Consider the following 17,563-nt stretch of genomic DNA (forward strand, 5'->3'; position numbering starts at 1 on the left):
TTGGTTTACAAGGTGGGCGTGTTCCGCCAGCCCAAAGATAAACATTGATTTATTTGGTTGCCACCCAAGGTTAGGCCAGTGGATAAAAGGGTGCGAAATGGATCGATTTGGGATTGGGTGGCTGGTCGCTTCTGGCTCTAAATTTAATTGAATTGAGCCAAATGTAATTCCTTCTTGAGAAACGTCCTTTACGAAGTCTTTCTAGCACAATAAACTACATATAAAAAGGTCGAGAAAAATAGTTAAATCTCGGCTTAGCTCTACATTTTGATCTATTGCAAGCCTTGGCCTTTGTTTCCCTTGAGACAGATATTTAAATGAATTTAAAAGAAAACTACGAACTATATTTTCGCCAAATTAAAACCATTCTAAAGAGACATCAATGGAAAATATTTATCAAATAATGCCTCAACTTTCGCTGGAATCTGAGTGTGAATTGAGCGCCGCGAATGCCACTTCGAATAGATCCGAAAGAAGTTTGAAAACTTGCGATTAAAAAAACCAAACTCAACCAAACGTTTGAGTCCCAAAACTATCCGAAAAGGTCGGTTTACTGGTTGCATAGGGAAGTTAAGAACTTTGAAGATTCTCTGCCTAAAAAGTGAACAAAGTGTAAACTGCATTTGTAAATAGCAAAACAAATATTTTGTGTGTATTTATTGAATGGATAAACAAAGAGCAAATATGGTGGAGCATAAAAGAAGGCAAAGTGGGCTCAGGGAGCTGCTGGAGATTGCTAATGTTAGTGGGGTACGCTCTGTTTCTGTGGGGTTTGCGTGGACCGGCGGCCTCCCTGGCACTTTTATCAGCGCTGTTCTGCTCTGTTCTGCTCTGTTCCCCTCTGCTCTGCTCTCGGTTGCCATTGTATGCATGTATATTTATATTTGAGATTTGTTATATAGAACTCTCATGGGTATGGGGTCTCAGAAAGTGCAACGCATGCGAACGAACGCAGTTGAAATTGAAATTGTGCATCAATTGAGAGAGATCGTGTGAAATGCAGCAACTGCAAGTGAAGTAAAGTAACCAAAATCATAAATAACAGCCAGCCATGGGGAATATTCTATGCTCTGTACGCACATATATACGCACACGGACTGTGAATCTATGGGGTTCTGCACTGAGAAGAAGTTCAATGCACCCGAACCCATCCCGCAGCCGTAGGCATTATCAGTTTCCATGGCAGTAACTTAGCTCACCAACGGCACGGAGCACCCAGACAATGCAATGTTCGTGCTGCCTCCATTGTACACATATCAATGAACAAAGTACGATATATATACATATGGTACTTACATATATGGAAATGAAGCGCTTGATGGGACACTTTGTGGGTGGGTCTGCATGGGCAACGGGTGCGAATATCGGAATATACGAAAGATTTCATCTCTTAATTAATCTTGAATTATGTTTTTAGACAAATAATAGTAACAATTACGCATGCACTTATTTATATCTTCATAATACATATTAAATATTTGATATTTTTCTTCTATTCACTTTCCATAGGCATGAGGATGACGATGTCCACCAATTCCACAATGAGTGCCCGAATACATCGCAAGGGTTTTCGCATACCCTCGAAAAGACAACCGGGAAAGGGCTTGCCGGGCAAACTTCACACCATAACTAGGGTAAGCTTTGCAAAACAAACAACTAAATGTTCGATCAAAACGCTTGACAATTACTTAACTTGAACGTACGTTTCATGCCCGTCATGTCGTTACTGTCTGTGTCTTTAAACGTTAAGTTTCACAGTAAATTTGAAAACATTTTCAAGCAAATTGGTACAAATAAGCTGTGGGTTGCAAAAGTTTCGTATTTTTGTTATTAATTATCAAAACTCTTTGAAAATATGCAGAAGGTGGTGTGAAAAGTAAACTCCTTGATCGAATAAATGCGCTGGTATCGAAAACAAATGTTTTTTGGTACCTGATTTTTTGGGCTTGGTTTAGGGCATTATGTTGCATGGTAAAAACCATTTCTTTCATTTAAATATTAATTAAAATTCAAATTTAAAACTTAATAAATGAAAATATATGTTCCGAGGGTGTCATGATGGCCGAAACTCCACCTCCGATGAAGTTCTCCCGCCCTCTCATGCGGTTACCCATAATAATGTCGAACAAAAATACGAGAAATGCAGATTCCACACGGATAGGGACGAAGTGCAAACAGTGTTATTTTTATCGATTTTTGTTCGAACAAAACATCGAACGTCAATAGAGTGTTAGGAGAAGCTTCAATTGCCCTCCGATCCATCTGATTCCGCCGATTTGGCTCCCTCGGACTTGGCAAACCTCAAAAATTGAATCACTATTAAAAAATGCAGCTCTTGCGAGGAAGAATACATTTTGAATACATTTCGGATAATTATAGTTCGGAAGTAATACAACAATTGCTGGCCCAAAAAAGGGACTGGACCATGAAGCAACTATAAGAAGGTCTCGTCGGCAACATTAAAAAATTTGTACGAGTGAAAAGTGCGAGCGAAAGGGCTCTCGCTGTAACCTTCCGCATTGACAAGCAAACGAGCACTGACAGTAAGAAAAAGCAGCGAGTAACTCTGCCACCGACGAGGGCTCCTTATATAGTTGCTTTATGGGCTGGACCATGAAGCAACTATAAAGGAGGTCTCGTCGGCAAAAATAGGCAGAACTTGCGAGTGAAAGGGCTCTCGCTGTATCCTTCCGCATTGACAAGCACACGAGCACTGAAAATAGGCAGAAGTAGCGAGTAACTCTGCCACCGACGAGGCCTCCTTATATAGTTGCTTCATGGACTGGACTACATTAAATAAAAAAAGGCAGAGAACGTGTTAAATATTTTCATGCGGAGCTTGGTAACTTTTTACACCACCGAGTACGTCTGATTTTCTGTGGCTAAAGGCTGCTTCAGAGGACCAGAGATTGAACGGAAGAAAGCGAATGCAAACGGCGAATAATTGTTAGTTGGTTTTATTATTTATAATCTCTATTGCCTTTTGGCTTTGCAGGCGGGTCCTGGCAAGCTAGTTCCCGGTAAGCGAATACCACAGCGACCACATCCGCCGCCTTGCGACAACTCAAACGACAGTGGTCTGGGCTTTGACCAGCACACGGAGCTGCGATCCCCGTCCTCTGGGCCGGGAGTAGCCGATCCCGGCAGCTCGAATGGCAGCAGCATGGGTGGCATGAGTGCCGTGCAGCGGGCGAATCTGCTGGTGAACAGCTCACTGACGAACACGGTGGTGGCTGCGGCAGCGGCAGCGGCAGCTGCAGTGGCAAGTAACTCGTTGCAGCAACACCATCAACAGCAGCAGCAGCAGCACCAACAGCAGCAGCAGCAGCAGCAACATCAACAACAGCAACAGCAACATTCACCGCAGCAGCATTTAATTCGAGCAATACCAGCATCAAGGTGAGTCGTGATCTTCCACTCTCCCGTTTCGCTCCCCTTTCGCTCCCCTTTCTCACTCTCACACACACTCTCTCCCACCCTTGTATGTCCATTGGTTCATGCGCATGTAAAATTCGAGATAATTGCCAGTTCATGACTTCATTTTGTTTTCGATTAGAGTGAATGAAATTTGTTGGCACACACACACAGCACCAAAACACAGTACATATACACACACACACACACACACACAATTCAAATAAAAACATAAAATTCGATTTCTTATTTGAATATTGTTAATTTGCATAAAGAACTTAAAGCTACATCGACAAAATATTACAAATTCAGATGAATTTTGACTAAGGATTTGTATTCTTTATATTGGAGAACTTTTATTGGGATTATTAAATAATGTTTATTTATCAGAGTTCTTGGATCATGAGACGTTTATTTTGTTTATACATTTTCGGGCTCAAGCTCCTTCTGCAGCTGAGAGTCTCCTCTTTATGTCGCCGCGACTTCCACTTAACCGCGAAACATGAGCAAATGTTTGTGCTGCAGCTCCAATGGCCGGAAAAGATAGCTGAAAATGGCAACGGGCCGGGGGTCCAGGCTTCAAAATGAAGTATGGATTTTGTTTGGCGAGATTCGGAGAATTTGCACCGCATTCTCGATAGAAAATTGGCACTGCCCTCAGTATAGTTTGGCCCTCAGAGCAAAGTAGATCTGCAGAGCTTCTGATCTCTGGTGCAACATCAAATAAAATACAAACAAAATCAAATCAATTTGAGTCAAATCAGAGCTCTGACTGGCAACATGTCTTTAATGTGAGTGAAGTGGAAGTATGCACTAAGTTATGGACTAGTTTTGTGGTGAAAGTGAATGTGTGTGTAATAGCCATAGCCATAGTCTGTTTATCGGTCCAACATCTCAGAGTTTCGTGCTGGAGCAAGTGCACCCAAAGTTCTGTATTCGGACTCCTGCACAATTCATTTTTAAGATCGCGAAAGCCCCTCCCCAGAATGCAGAACCTCAAATCAGAGCGGATTATCATCAAAGTCAGTGCGCTAACCAATTGAAAACTTTCAGAGATCGGAGAAAACCCAGAAATAAAAGCAAACTTCTGAAGCTGTAGCTAGAATCCACAATAATGCACTTTTGTATAGCAAACTGACAGCATTGAATACAAACATTCTCCCAAATTTGAAGCCGCTGTCAGCACTTATACACGCATCACTTTTTAATTTGAAAATCAGCTGCTATTGACTGACCTTTTCCAGCTTTCATGTGAGCAAATTGGATTATCCATACAAATTTTCCTTCCAATTAAAATGTTAAAATGTTCCAAAACATTGGATTAAGCTGAGTAGTACTTATGATCTGGTAGCTTCTGCCACGTTTAATACGTTTAGGATTAGCTTTTAGGTTCACTCATTGAGTTGCAGTTAAAGTAATTTCAAACGAAACTAAATAAACGTTGTCCGAGCCGTTCCTTGCCCGCAGTCGATACAGCTCGGTATCAGCTCATGAATTGTTTGTGTGGAAAATGGAAACCAGAAGCCAAGCTTGACACCATTCTAGCGCGTACTCATTTTATATTTATGTAATCCTATGATTGCTGTAAGTTAAACAAAGTATTTTTATAATTGAACGTACCCAAAGGTGTGCGCAGAATTTCTCATAGTTACACAGAAGGAAATTCGCGTTGACTCTTCCTACAAACTCGAAACTTATCAGCATAATTATAATCTGCCGCGCTGCTTCAAGGACTTTTACATGGACAGGTCTTTCCCCTCGTTAGTCAGTTCGATTCGCATCGAATCGGATTTGGATTCAGCTTTCGACTTAAGGTTTTTCTCTATTTAGCATTGGGTATTCGGCTGCTTGCCCAGAGTCTGTTTGTTTGTTTACTTCGTGTCTCGGTTTTGTCTCTGTTTAGTTGTTGTTGTTCTTTTTGTAGCTGCTGTAGCTGCATGCTTGTCTGTGTAATTGCCTTATTATCTTATCAGCTTATCAGTTGTATGAACTCTCCTCCAATTGCGAATTGCAGTTTAGAATCTGCAATTACGGTCAGTCGTCGGTGGAGAGATAACGAATGAGATTTGGCATTTTGGGGTTGCCCCTCCCATTCCATCTCTCAAATGTTGTCCAACGTGGGGACTCTTTGGCTTTGCTTAGCCCCTTGGCTGGAGACTCTTAGAGTGCTAAAACCTTCGGTACGATGGCACGGGCGCTGCCTGCATTCGTTTGTTTACCCAATTGATTTGCACATTCTTTGGCGCTTAATTTAATTTACATACATTTGGCCAGAGTTCCATGACAAAACAAATCTTTTTCTCTCCGTCAGCGCAAAACATTCGTTGGGCAATGACATTTGGGTTGTTTTCTGGGCATTGGAATTTGGGTTGTTGAATGATCGACTAGAGTAGAGTGCTTCTACGCACGGTTGCTCTTGGCTCTGCTCTGCTCTGTTCTGCTGATAATAATAAATAAGAATTATCAATCAGCTCGCGCGATGCATTCTATTGCACACGATTTGAGCGGGAACTGATCGCAGTGTCAGCTGCTAATGTTTTTCTAACTATTTTACGAGTTGAAAGGAATAATTGCATTGATTTTATCTACCCGAATTTAGCTTTGATTGGATCATTATTATAGCCAGAATAACCAAATCAATAGGGACCATTAGCTCCATCTCTAACACTTTCCAGCGCTTGTCTCTCGGTGCGTGGTGAATAGGTTATTGGTTCTCCCCACAGCGGACAGTGTCACCTTCCATGAAGAAATTATATAAGGAGGGCCCGTCGGCACAATAAGGGAATCGTAACAATGTTGGCAATAAATGCGAGTGAAACGGCTCTGCGCTGTGAGTGTGAGTGAAACGACAATGGCACACTCCATTGCCCAACCTTCCGCGTCGGCAAGCAAACAAAGGGAAATGACACGAGGAACGCTGCCGACGACGGGCCCTCCTTATAGCTTCTTCATGGTCACCTTCTATGTAAAACACCTTGCAGCCACGCACTTACTTTTTCTCTCTCTCTCTCTCCCTTCTCTCCCGCCGTCTTCGTCGTTCATTGTGCAGTAACGGTAACGGTAACGGCGTTGGTGTTGTGTTGGTAAAATAAGCAAGAGAGAATGAAACGGATGAGACATTAGAACATAACTAGCTTAAGGCAGAAATATTGTTTGAATTGTTTATTCGGTTCGGTTGTTGTTGGGGAAACAATTAAGAGAATCTGAGAGCATTATGCACATACATATATGTATGTATGTATGGAGAAGCTTGAATGGAAATCGATCAGTTTGAGCAAATTGGCACGCTCTCAATGCGTGTGTGTGTGGGTTGCTGTAAGCCATGAATGTATATGTAAACGTATATGTAACTGTAACTGTAAATGTAAATGTAAATATATATGTATATGTGTATGTATAGATCGCGGCAGACCAAGAAAATGCTGAACGCCTTCCTGGACGACTTGGAACTGGACAGCTCGAACTCGGAGGAATCGACTGCCTCCGCATCGCAGTCTTGCTCGGCGACGCCCAGCCCAGAGGGCTACTCGGGCCTCATCAATCACAGCAGCAGCGGCAACAGCAGCAGTGGCAACAGCTCGGCTGATCCATTTGGTGGCGTCTTCCAGGCCACCGAGGCAGCTGTGGCAGCCGCCGTGTCGGCATTTAATGTACAGCATCAGCTGCCCCCTGCCCAGCAGCAGCAGCAACAACAGCAGCAGCAGCAGCAGCAGCAGCAACAGCAATTTCATTATCCTGGATTGGGTGTGCAACAGCAGCCGCAGCCGCAGCAGCAGCAGCACCAGCGGAACTTGGCTCGAAGCAGTGGCAAGCACATCAAGCGCAAGAAGCTCGAGTGCAACCAGCTGGAGCTGGACAATGACGATGCCTGCAGCGAGGACGAGTTCATCCGCAAGATAGCCAACGCGGCCAATGCGGCTCCTGTGGTTCCTGTGGCTCCTGTGGCTCCTGTGGCTCCTGTGGCTCCTGTGGCTCCTGTGCCTCCAGTCGCTCCAGTGGCTCCTGCGGCAAGCCCACGCCCTAAGCCTGCCATGACTAGCGTGCTGCTGCCACGCAATGGCAATGAAACAAAGTAAGCGGAGTTTTCTTTACAGATCCAAAGCAGAAAACCCAAATACACAAACAACTTCCACCCAACAGAATCGAAGTCTACCAGAAAAAACCAAAAACATTTTCATAAACAAACATTTAAATACAAATTGGGAACGATACAAAATTTTGGAATACAATTTATGACTGGATCTTAACTTGAAATCCTATAATTAAAGCGGCACTCACACTAGACAGACTGTGGATCGTTTACAAACATTTCCACCTACTTTTTACACATTTTTCCTCTAAAATCTTAGAATAAAATTGCTCTCTACCTATCTATAACTCTGTTCTTTAGAAGCATTCAGAATGTAAGCACGCAACCAATAACTCTTTCAAAGACAAACGGACTAAAACTCTATTCGAACACACATTTTAAATCATCTTTTGGATGATCTGCACCTAGCTGGATTTTTATAGTTTCACTGGCCTAAAAACAAATTTAGTTCGTTGACTGATTTCTGCAGCAACAGAAAATACTTTTGCTTTATGTTTCGTTTCATTCAAAGTCGAAACAGAAGGGCGAATGTTGTGATTCCAGTAAGAACTTAGCATATCCTTGCTAGAAATTCCCATATGGACGTCTGTCTCTCCTATAATTGAAACAATCTTCTCTTCGATCAGTACCAAACGGAAGTCCCTCCAGAGTACTCTGACTATTTTCTTCTTTGATGCTTTTCCAAAAACAAACATCCACTTTTCATGAATATTTGTCCAAGAGGCTTTTCCAATTCCCAGAAAGAACTAGAAGTTTTTAAATATTTAAATATGCTGCTTTATCTCTGCTTTAAGCAATCCCCCGTACATAGCTCTGTGACCAATTCGTTATTCGGCCAACAAATTAAATCTCGACAAGAACATATTTCCATATACACCATTAAAAGTGCACTTTTGAGTTATTTTTATACAATTTTACTATAACTTCTGCAGAGAAGTTCTTCCACGAAAAAAATATAAGATAAATGGTTCAATACCCGCGAACTTGTATAGTTTTAACTGTTTCAAAACCAAGGAATTTTTGGTACAGTGCACGCCATTGGCTCGAATTCAATTACAAAAAAATAGTGCGGATCATATTTTGTTAAAATTATAACAATTAAATAGAGACATCAATGGACCGTATTTATCAGAAGTTTGCATTAAAATTGTTCCTAATTATTGTATGAAAATAATAGCGAAAGAATCAGAAATGAGAGCACTCCAAGCTCCGCTTTGTTAGGTAGTTTTTATCTTTTATTTGACTAAAAGAAATATCATCTTTGTATTCGTAAAAGGTTTGAACAAACACCAAGACCAAAACTATTCTTAACTTGATGTGTGCCCTGCATAATTCCTGTCTCTCTTCCTCGCTTTCTATGTGTGCTGTGTGTGTGTGTGTGTGTGTGTGTAATTATTTAACAATTGTAAAAAAACGAACCGAAAGGAGAACTAAACGAATCGAAACTGAAAAAACAAAAAGTTTTATATACAAACGAAAAGCAAAGAAGTAAAAGAAATTTGCAATAAAATCGCTGAAACATAAAAAATTTTGCTTTTGGCTTTTTATGTGTACATTTTTGTTGGATTTGCAAATTTGTGTATGTGTGTGCGTGTATTGTAATTAAAGAAATCAAACAAAATTGTATTTCATTGGCATTTTCTCGTATGAATTGTACTCTATTCATTACCAAGCAACCATTCCCCATGGCTTACATACATCTCGGCCCATTGGCTAAACATCCTCCTGGCCGTAAATCATTTGGCAAATTCGCTTCATCATGCATTTGGTACATGGCACATATGTGGGGATCTGGGCAAAGTTCAAGTACAAGTTGCAAGAAATATATTTAACAATCCTTAGACAAATAAACGGGGAAATGCCTTTCACATTCCACATTCGGTTTTTACGAATGGAAAAGTTCCCTGCGTAATGGAAAAACTCAAGCAAAACCCAGGCATCAAATTGTTATTCATATTGTCGGCTCTCTCTCTCCGTTTGGTTCTTTAGGTTCATTTCGGCCCGGACTGTCACCAGGGTGGCCAACAAGCGTCAGCCCACAACGCCGCTGAACAGCGTCGCCAGCTCGAACGACGGTCAAGTGCAGCTGGAGATTGTCTCGCAGCCGGAGCAGCAGCATCGGGCCCGCTACCAGACCGAGGGCAGTCGCGGCGCGGTGAAGGATCGCAGCGGCAACGGCTTCCCCATAGTCCGGCTGACGGGCTACGACAAGGGCGCCGTGCTGCAGGTCTTCATTGGCACGGACATTGGTCGTGTGGCGCCACACATGTTCTATCAGGCGTGCAAGGTGGCCGGCAAGAACTCGACACAGTGCAACGAGAAGAAGGTCGACGGCACCATGGTTATCGAGATCGATTTCAAGCCAGAGACGGACATGACCATCACCTGCGATTGCGTTGGCATTTTAAAGGTGCGTCCGGTGGGGGGGGGACTAAGGTCTCCAGGAGTCGGTCCTGAATCATGTCACTGATTTCCTTCTCTTTGCAGGAACGCAATGTTGATGTGGAGCACCGCTTTCCCGAGCACCTGGCACAGAAGAACAAAAAGAAATCGACTCGCTGCCGGATGGTGTTTCGCACGCAGTTGACCCGCGAAGATGGCACCACCGAGACCCTGCAGGTCTGCTCCAATCCCATAATTTGCAGTAAGTATAGTCCCCCCGAGCTCACACTTCATTTACCAATTGAATTCCTCACTTTGCTGCCTCAGCTCAACCCCCAGGTGTGCCGGAAATATGCAAGAAGTCGCTCAATTCGTGCCCCGTCGATGGCGGCCTCGAGCTCTTCATTATTGGCAAGAACTTCCTCAAGGATACCCATGTGGTGTTTCAGGAGACCTACGACAGCGTCAATGGCGACGATCCCGCCACGGAAATAGCTGTGCGACAGCAGCTGATTGGCGGCACAGCCGCTCTGTGGGAACAGAGCGTGATGCCGGACAAGGAATATTTGCATCAGGTGCGTGACGGGTGGAGGCTGTCCGCGACTTGTCTTTTATATGTCCCTCTCTCTCTCTCTGCAGACGCATCTCATATGTACAGTGCCACAATATCTGCACCAGAATGTGATCAAGCCGGTGAGCGTTCAGGTATCGATCGTTTCGAGCGGCAAGAAGAGCGAGCCGCACACCTTCACCTACACGCCGAAGGGGCAGTATTCGACACTAGCGGCTGCCAGCACGTTAAGTAGCACAATTCACGATCAAGGTATCTATTTGTTGACTAAGTGTTGCCCCCACCCCACCCCCACACACCTGCTGCTCGGCTTCGGGCAGCAGCGTACGCTACAAGCGCGAAACGCGAAACGCGAATCGAACACGAAGCCACACACACTCCTACTCGTACTCGTGCTCGTACTCGTGCTCGTACTCGTGCATACACAAACCGCATTTTAGGGCAGAAAGAATCAAGCATCGAATACACTGTGTGAGATAGTAGCCTTAGCCATCAATCCCAAGTACTTTTAGTACACTTCGACCTCTGCCATAAGCAGCTCGAGGCATTAGCAACTTTGTGTAGAAAATAAACGGGAACCAAAATAATAATATCAATAATCGATAGATAAAACAATCGTATATCTTCATGCGTTATTCTGTTCTGTTCTGTTCTATTCTTTTCTTTCCCACCTCTCCTTTCTCTCTGTCTTTCCTCTTTACTCATCCGCCATTCTGTCATTCTCTGTTTGCATTTTTGCATTTTGTTTGCATCCGCTGGCGGCTAACCCAAACATAAATATTGCGAGAGGGAAATGTGAATCAGTTATCAATACAGTTACAAATAAAAGACAAAACAAAAAGGAATACTTCTTTCGCTCTCTTCTTTGTTTCCTTACTCGAAAGTGAGGAAGGATTTATAGAGGAAGGACTGGTACAGTCGCGGGGAGCTTTTATTACTTAACTATTGTTTGTTTTTTGTATGCCCTCATAAATGTTGTTTTAAGATTAACCAAATGATAGGGACACACCGCATTACACTCATAAGATTCAATACTAAAACAGCCCCCACCTGCCACTTGCCTGTCAAACTCTTCCATCCTCGTTCCCTTTCATATGCTCAAATGATCTTTTAGTTTTGTTCTTTTTGCACAGAGTAACGCATGAAAAGATCTATAACCACACAAAACAATTAAAAATTAATTACACTTAATAATTAAGTAGAGAATTGAAACGAACACCCAAACGAATCCAATGCAAATATCAAATAAAATAATATATAATTTAATTTATAAGTACGATAAAAAACTACCAAGTAAATGAAACAACAAACATAAATGAATAAGTCGAGAACAAAGTCAGGCGCTTGAAGCCTCCAGAACCCCGTTCCTCCGTCGCTCTCTTTCTCTCCCGCCCCCCCCACACCGTTTGTCTCTTTGTTTCTCTGCCGCAAATGTCGCGCGACTCTCAGCTTAAGGAAGGACAAAGAACAAATTGGAATTCGCTTGGAAACTGATCGAAACAACTCTGCTGAATGAATGTTTATTCAATTTGTCATTGGAAACAATCGTAGGGCAATCATAGTATATCCACAATCGGAGAAACTTTACTGTTGGTCTGGCCTGAACATGTGCTGAAGAAGAATTTGCTACATTGCTGACACGTTTTGCCACAACCATACCACATTTCCTTCTGGGTCTTCTGAGCTACTTAATTATCTACTTGTGAGTGTTGCGAGTGTGCGTCTTATTGATTGTGTGTGTGTTTGCTGGGTGTTGTTTGAGTGTGTTTGGGGGTGTTGCGAGTGAGTGAATGAGGTGCAGAGTTTTCTTGATCATTTTTTCACCAAGAAACAGAGGCGAACCCAACGCCAAAATTGAACACGCACAAGGAGCAGAAGTTCAGGAGATCAGAACATCAGGATGATAAATAACAGAAGAAGAAAATCAAGATGAAGATGAAGAAGATGAAGATCAAGGCAGCCACCCCCCCGTACAGAAGCAAAGCAAAGAACTTTTCTCAATTCAGGCTAAATAATATGAAAACTCCAGGACAGCAAATCTCCAAATAATAGATATTTATTTTTTCGCAAACTCTTAAAAGTGTCTTTCCCCACCCCTCCACAACAACAGAAAAACTTACCCAAAAACCAAACAACAAAAAATATGCATATATATATTTTTACATAATATTCTTCCTCCTTCCCATTCTCTTAGCAATTTAGGTGCTCAATCTAACTATATAGTCAAATATGTATACATTTTGAGTGCTATAAAATGCAAAAAACCAAAGCCAGAGTCAAAGCCAGAGCCAAAATTAAATCAAAATTAAGTCATTAATCGGATGTTGATATAACATAAATATACATACACATATATAGACACCGATATATCCTGTATCTCTATATATACACATAAATAACTATAACTAAAACAAAGCAAAAGCCCCGCTAAGGCAAACCAACTGAGCGAGAGAGAAAGCTGTGAAAGCTGTGAAAGCTTGCCTGGACACCAACGCTGGATGCATACGATCCACAATCCACGATCCACGGTCCACAATCCGCGACTGATCCGAACCCATTCTCCCAGCCACACATACACACACACACACACAAAGACATAAACAGGCACGCCGACACCGAGACGATCATCAGCGGAAGAGAAAGCGCCTCAGCCTCAGCCTCATCCCGAACCGAACCACAGCGAGCGACAGCGACTTCAGCCACAACCAACAACTTCGAGGATGTCTAGGGTACTGGTTAAAACAAACAAAAAAAAACACACACACAAAAAAACCATTCAAACAATTATTTACCACTTGACTAAAGAAACAATTTTTTTGGCCATTTCGTACCACATTTTCTATATATCTATTATTGAAAAAACCAAAACAAAAACAACAACACTTTCCCCCACCCTTCACACACTCACACACTCACACACATACCATTAAAATTAACTCGATTTAGTCTTACTGGAAGGCCATCTCACATGCGTACATACATACATCCATAAAACCCCTTTAAGAATTACATACATACATACATATGTATAAACATGCAGCTAACAAAACTCATACATAAATGAAGGCTTTGTGTTGTGTGTTTTTCATGTCCTAGAGATGTGAAGTCCGAAATCATCATCCAACAGCCACAGTTTTTTTTTACAATTCAAACGGGCAAAATGAATTATTACGGAGTAAAATATGCTCGAAAATTGTTATTTGTTATGTACTTTGTCGAAACACTCATGCATGAGCCGCTATGTACATATGGGCAAATTCTCTGACGTCGCACAAGACGACATAACGTGATGATTATGATTGCATTATGATACCACCACTTGACGAAATCTTTAACGGCTGATAAAATCGCAATAATAAATGTTCGCAGTTAAAACTATGCATGTTCGCGGAGGTGTAACTGAACTTTTTCCAAGAATTACATCTCTTATAGGATATACAAATACTAGTACAATAGTATTATCTTTGGCTTATTTGAATAGGTTTTCACATCCAAGTTAATGAAATTATTTGCCAATAATGTAGATTAGTTACCTTTCAATTAGATGGCATTGTGTTTTGCTTTTTACATTTAATTTGTTAGCCTTCGTCACAGAAATGCCCATTATTATCGCTTTGCTCATACACAACTGTACTAACAAACAGCAATTCTCTTTAAGAGCGATTTAAAGTAAAAAGATCATCCATTTTCGGTGCCGTTTCAGTTGTCTTTAACAAACAAAAAAAAGATCATGCTTAACATAAAGAATCATCGTGTATGTGAATTAATTTGCAGGGGAGAGTCAAACCACATTCGAGGTGCACATCGAGTGCAACAAAAGTAAATGTAATCCAACAGCTGAAAATAGAAGGAAGAGAGGACCGAAATCAATTGCAGCAAATGTGGTGACACAAGGCGCGGGTACTTGTTTTTGAAAGAACCTATCGAAGGGTTGGTAGTGATGGGACTCGTTTAGAACGAGTGGAATTTTAAGCATTGCTCGACTTGAGAGCCCCAACATTACGCCTAGAGAACGCAAGCAGCTTTCGATAAGGCATCCCGCCAGCGCAAGTATCAAACCAGCTGTGGACGGCTGTAAAGGAGTGGAACATAGTTTATGGTCTATATACTCGCACATACATAAATGTAGATAATGTGAGGTTCATGGGTTACAGAATTCACCATAGGATTTGCTCTAGTATTAATCCATAATCCTACAATTAATATAATCATAATATTTAAGTCAAAACTTAAGCCTAAGTAATAATATTACAATTCGAATTAAGTTCAACTCTTAAGTAGTGTTGGAAAACGCTTGCCGAGTCTCTGTGTGTGTGTGATTGAGTGTTTTATGGTGTGATTGTGTGATTGCGTGTGTGTGTGTGGCTACCCCGCTGATCTGCTTTGTGCGACTGAGTGAAGGTTTTCCCTGCGTTTGAACACCTTCCGATTGATTGATGGATTGATCCTTGATATGTATTCTCTTGGGGCTAATTTCGATCACTTTCGATCGTTTGTTAACTGCACTTGAGTCGTTTTGTTGGTTTTTCCTGGGACATTTTATCTGCAGAAGCTCTCCTCTCCGTCCCCCCCTTGAATGATTGTGTGACTGGATGTGTGGACTCGTTTTCAGGCAACAAACATAATTAGTTCATTACAAATTCATATAAAATAAGCATAAAATAAGCAAAAACCTAGCATGTAATGATTAACCATAATTGAAACAAAACAAAACAAAACCAAAAAAAAAAACACACAACAAGACCCTACGACCCTGACCCTGACCCTGACCCTAACCAGAGTTCCTCCGAATCCTAGCTTAAGTTTTCCGTAGTGCCTAAGTTTTAGTTTCCAATAAAAAATGTTCCCGGACCCATGATGGATCTCTGCCGCTTACCTTCCCTTACCTTACCCTGCCACACCCCCTTACCACTCGCTCTCGTATTTATTTCTTTTAATTTTGAAACTTGTTTTTTATTTGTTTTTTTTTTGTTAGTTTTTATTTTATTTTTATTTTTTTGTTGTTGATTTTAGAACCCGTCCCGCCCCCGACCCGTGGTCCCATTTAAGTTGAAGTGCCATCATAGCGTTGCAAACTAAAACTCTTCTCTGCCGTATATTTTGTAGATGTGAATCACTTTATGGACACTACAGCAGCGCCCTCGAGCAGCGGGTCGAGCTGGTCGGCCAGTGCGCAGGCGTCTGGATCGGGCGCGGGAGCAGCCGCCAGCGGCGAGGGAGTGGTGGCGGAGACCAAGCACGAGATAGACTCGGGCATGATGCCCCCACCGATCAGCAACCAGATACCGATGGGCGTTGTGCGCCGCTCATCGCTGCCCAGCGCCTCACCCATGATCACCGATCAGCAGCTGGTCCACCTCAATGCCGTGGCCGTGGCCAGCGCGGAGGCCTTGAAGAGCGAACTACTCGACGACAGCAGCGCGCACAGTCCGCTGACAGCGGAAGCCACACCGGATGTCGCCAGTGGCATGCAGCAGTACCACCATCAGACGCACTTTGCCCGCAAATCCAGCCTGGATACGATCATGTTCGATCACTCGAACAGCTTGCCCGGCTTCCCCGTCACCGCCGTTGACATTGACTCTGCTGCCGTGGCGGAGGCTGTCGAGTTGGCTGTGAAGAATGAAATTGTTAAGCACGTGGTGCAGCAGCATCAACAACAGCAGCAGCAACAGCAGCAGCAGCAGCAGCAACAGCAGCAGCCACAACAGCAACAGCAGCAGCAGCAGCAGGCCACAGCGGCGGCAGCAGCGAGCGTGCACAAGTTCATCGATGAGCTGACAAAGTCCACTTCGGTGGTCAGCAGCAATGGCACCACAGAGCCAGCACTCTTCAGCAGCGTGGCTGTCATCGATCACGCCCTGACCGACATGCTGCAGTCGAAGGTGCTGGGCCACCAAGCGGTCGCCGCACCCAACGTTGTGCTCGAGCGGAGTCTGTCGCTGGGGTCGACCAACTCGAGCGGCTCGCTGAGCGGCAGCGAGTCCTCGCCGAACAGCTCGCCGCTCACCCAAGACATCATCCTCAATTCGGAGCCGGCGGCTGCTCTGGCCGGTGCCGCCGGCCTGGCGCCGTCTCCCGTTGATGTTGGCGCTGGCCTTTCCACCGATATCATCATGAACCCCGCCGTCTCGCCATCCACCATACTTTGCTCGGCCAATGGGGCAGCCACTGCAATGGTGCCCAACATCCTAGCGCCCCACCAGGTGACCATGGCCAACTCGATACTGAACGACATAGCCATGCAGCCGGAGCCGACGCAGCAGGACGCGGCCGTGGCTGCCCTGGCGCTGAGCAACATCATGATGAGTCCACCGACAACAGCTGGCGGGGTGGTGGACACACTGCCACCGACACCGGCAGCCCTGCAGCCGGAGGTGGCTGCCACCGCCACCTCGACGGCGGTCAGCAACATGATCATCAAGGCGGCCGCTGACTTCATTACCACCCAGGAGCAGGAGCAGCACAACTATCATCATCAGCACACCCGCACGCACACCCATTCGCACACGCACTCGCACACACGCTCGCCGCAGTCGGGCGTGCCGGTGGCCAACAATCCCGTGGAGGCTGGCGAGGATCCGTTGGTCAATCTGCTTTTGAGCCACTCGACGCCACCCGAGGCGGCAGCCGCTGCTGCTGCAGCCGTCGCCGCGGAGGCTGCCAGCTTTCAGTCACTCGCGGGGCACGGCCACAGCCACAGCCATAGTCACAGCCACAGTCACAGCCATAGCCACAGTCACAGTCACAGTCATGGACACGGCCATGGCCATGGTGGCCACACGCACGGCCACGCCCACTTGCCAGTTGTAGCGGCCTCACCACAAGAATCTCTGATCGTTGCACTGGCCAGCGAGAATGCGCTGCAAAAGTCCGTGGCCACCGCCGCCGTCACCACCAACGGGGCCGTGATGACCCAACAGGCCTCGGCGCCCACCACCGCCGGAAGCATTTTGCCAGCGGCTGTCGGTGCCGTGGCCGCCGCTGCGGCCGTGGCTGTGCAGCCCCCGATACCCCAGGAGCTGACCACGATGTCTGATCAGGATCTGATCAGCTACATAAACCCAAGCACCTTCGATCAGCGTGAGTTTTGTTTAGGTTTTATT

At 44.2% G+C, this 17,563-nt stretch overlaps 1 protein-coding gene across 5 annotated transcripts in view; it reads left to right on the top strand.

Moving 5' to 3' along the window:
* LOC117903658 (DNA N6-methyl adenine demethylase) overlaps window positions 1-17,563 on the top strand; it is a 38,394-nt gene that overhangs the window by 20,504 nt on the left and 327 nt on the right. For 2 of the 5 annotated variants that reach the window (XM_034815976.1, XM_034815975.1), the window contains exons 2-9: window positions 1,510-1,634; window positions 2,996-3,399; window positions 6,815-7,486; window positions 9,494-9,914; window positions 9,992-10,148; window positions 10,214-10,461; window positions 10,526-10,709; window positions 15,564-17,540. In XM_034815976.1, the coding sequence (XP_034671867.1) occupies window positions 1,510-1,634; window positions 2,996-3,399; window positions 6,815-7,486; window positions 9,494-9,914; window positions 9,992-10,148; window positions 10,214-10,461; window positions 10,526-10,709; window positions 15,564-17,540 (4,188 nt within the window). Of the gene's footprint in view, window positions 1-1,509; window positions 1,635-2,995; window positions 3,400-6,814; window positions 7,487-9,493; window positions 9,915-9,991; window positions 10,149-10,213; window positions 10,462-10,525; window positions 10,710-12,651; window positions 13,187-15,563; window positions 17,541-17,563 lie in introns of those variants that run through there. The other 3 variants (XM_034815978.1, XM_034815977.1, XM_034815979.1) reach the window with 2 other exon arrangements.

Source organism: Drosophila subobscura, chromosome A (genome assembly GCF_008121235.1).
Source record: "Drosophila subobscura isolate 14011-0131.10 chromosome A, UCBerk_Dsub_1.0, whole genome shotgun sequence".
NCBI classification, from domain to species: domain Eukaryota; kingdom Metazoa; phylum Arthropoda; class Insecta; order Diptera; family Drosophilidae; genus Drosophila; species Drosophila subobscura.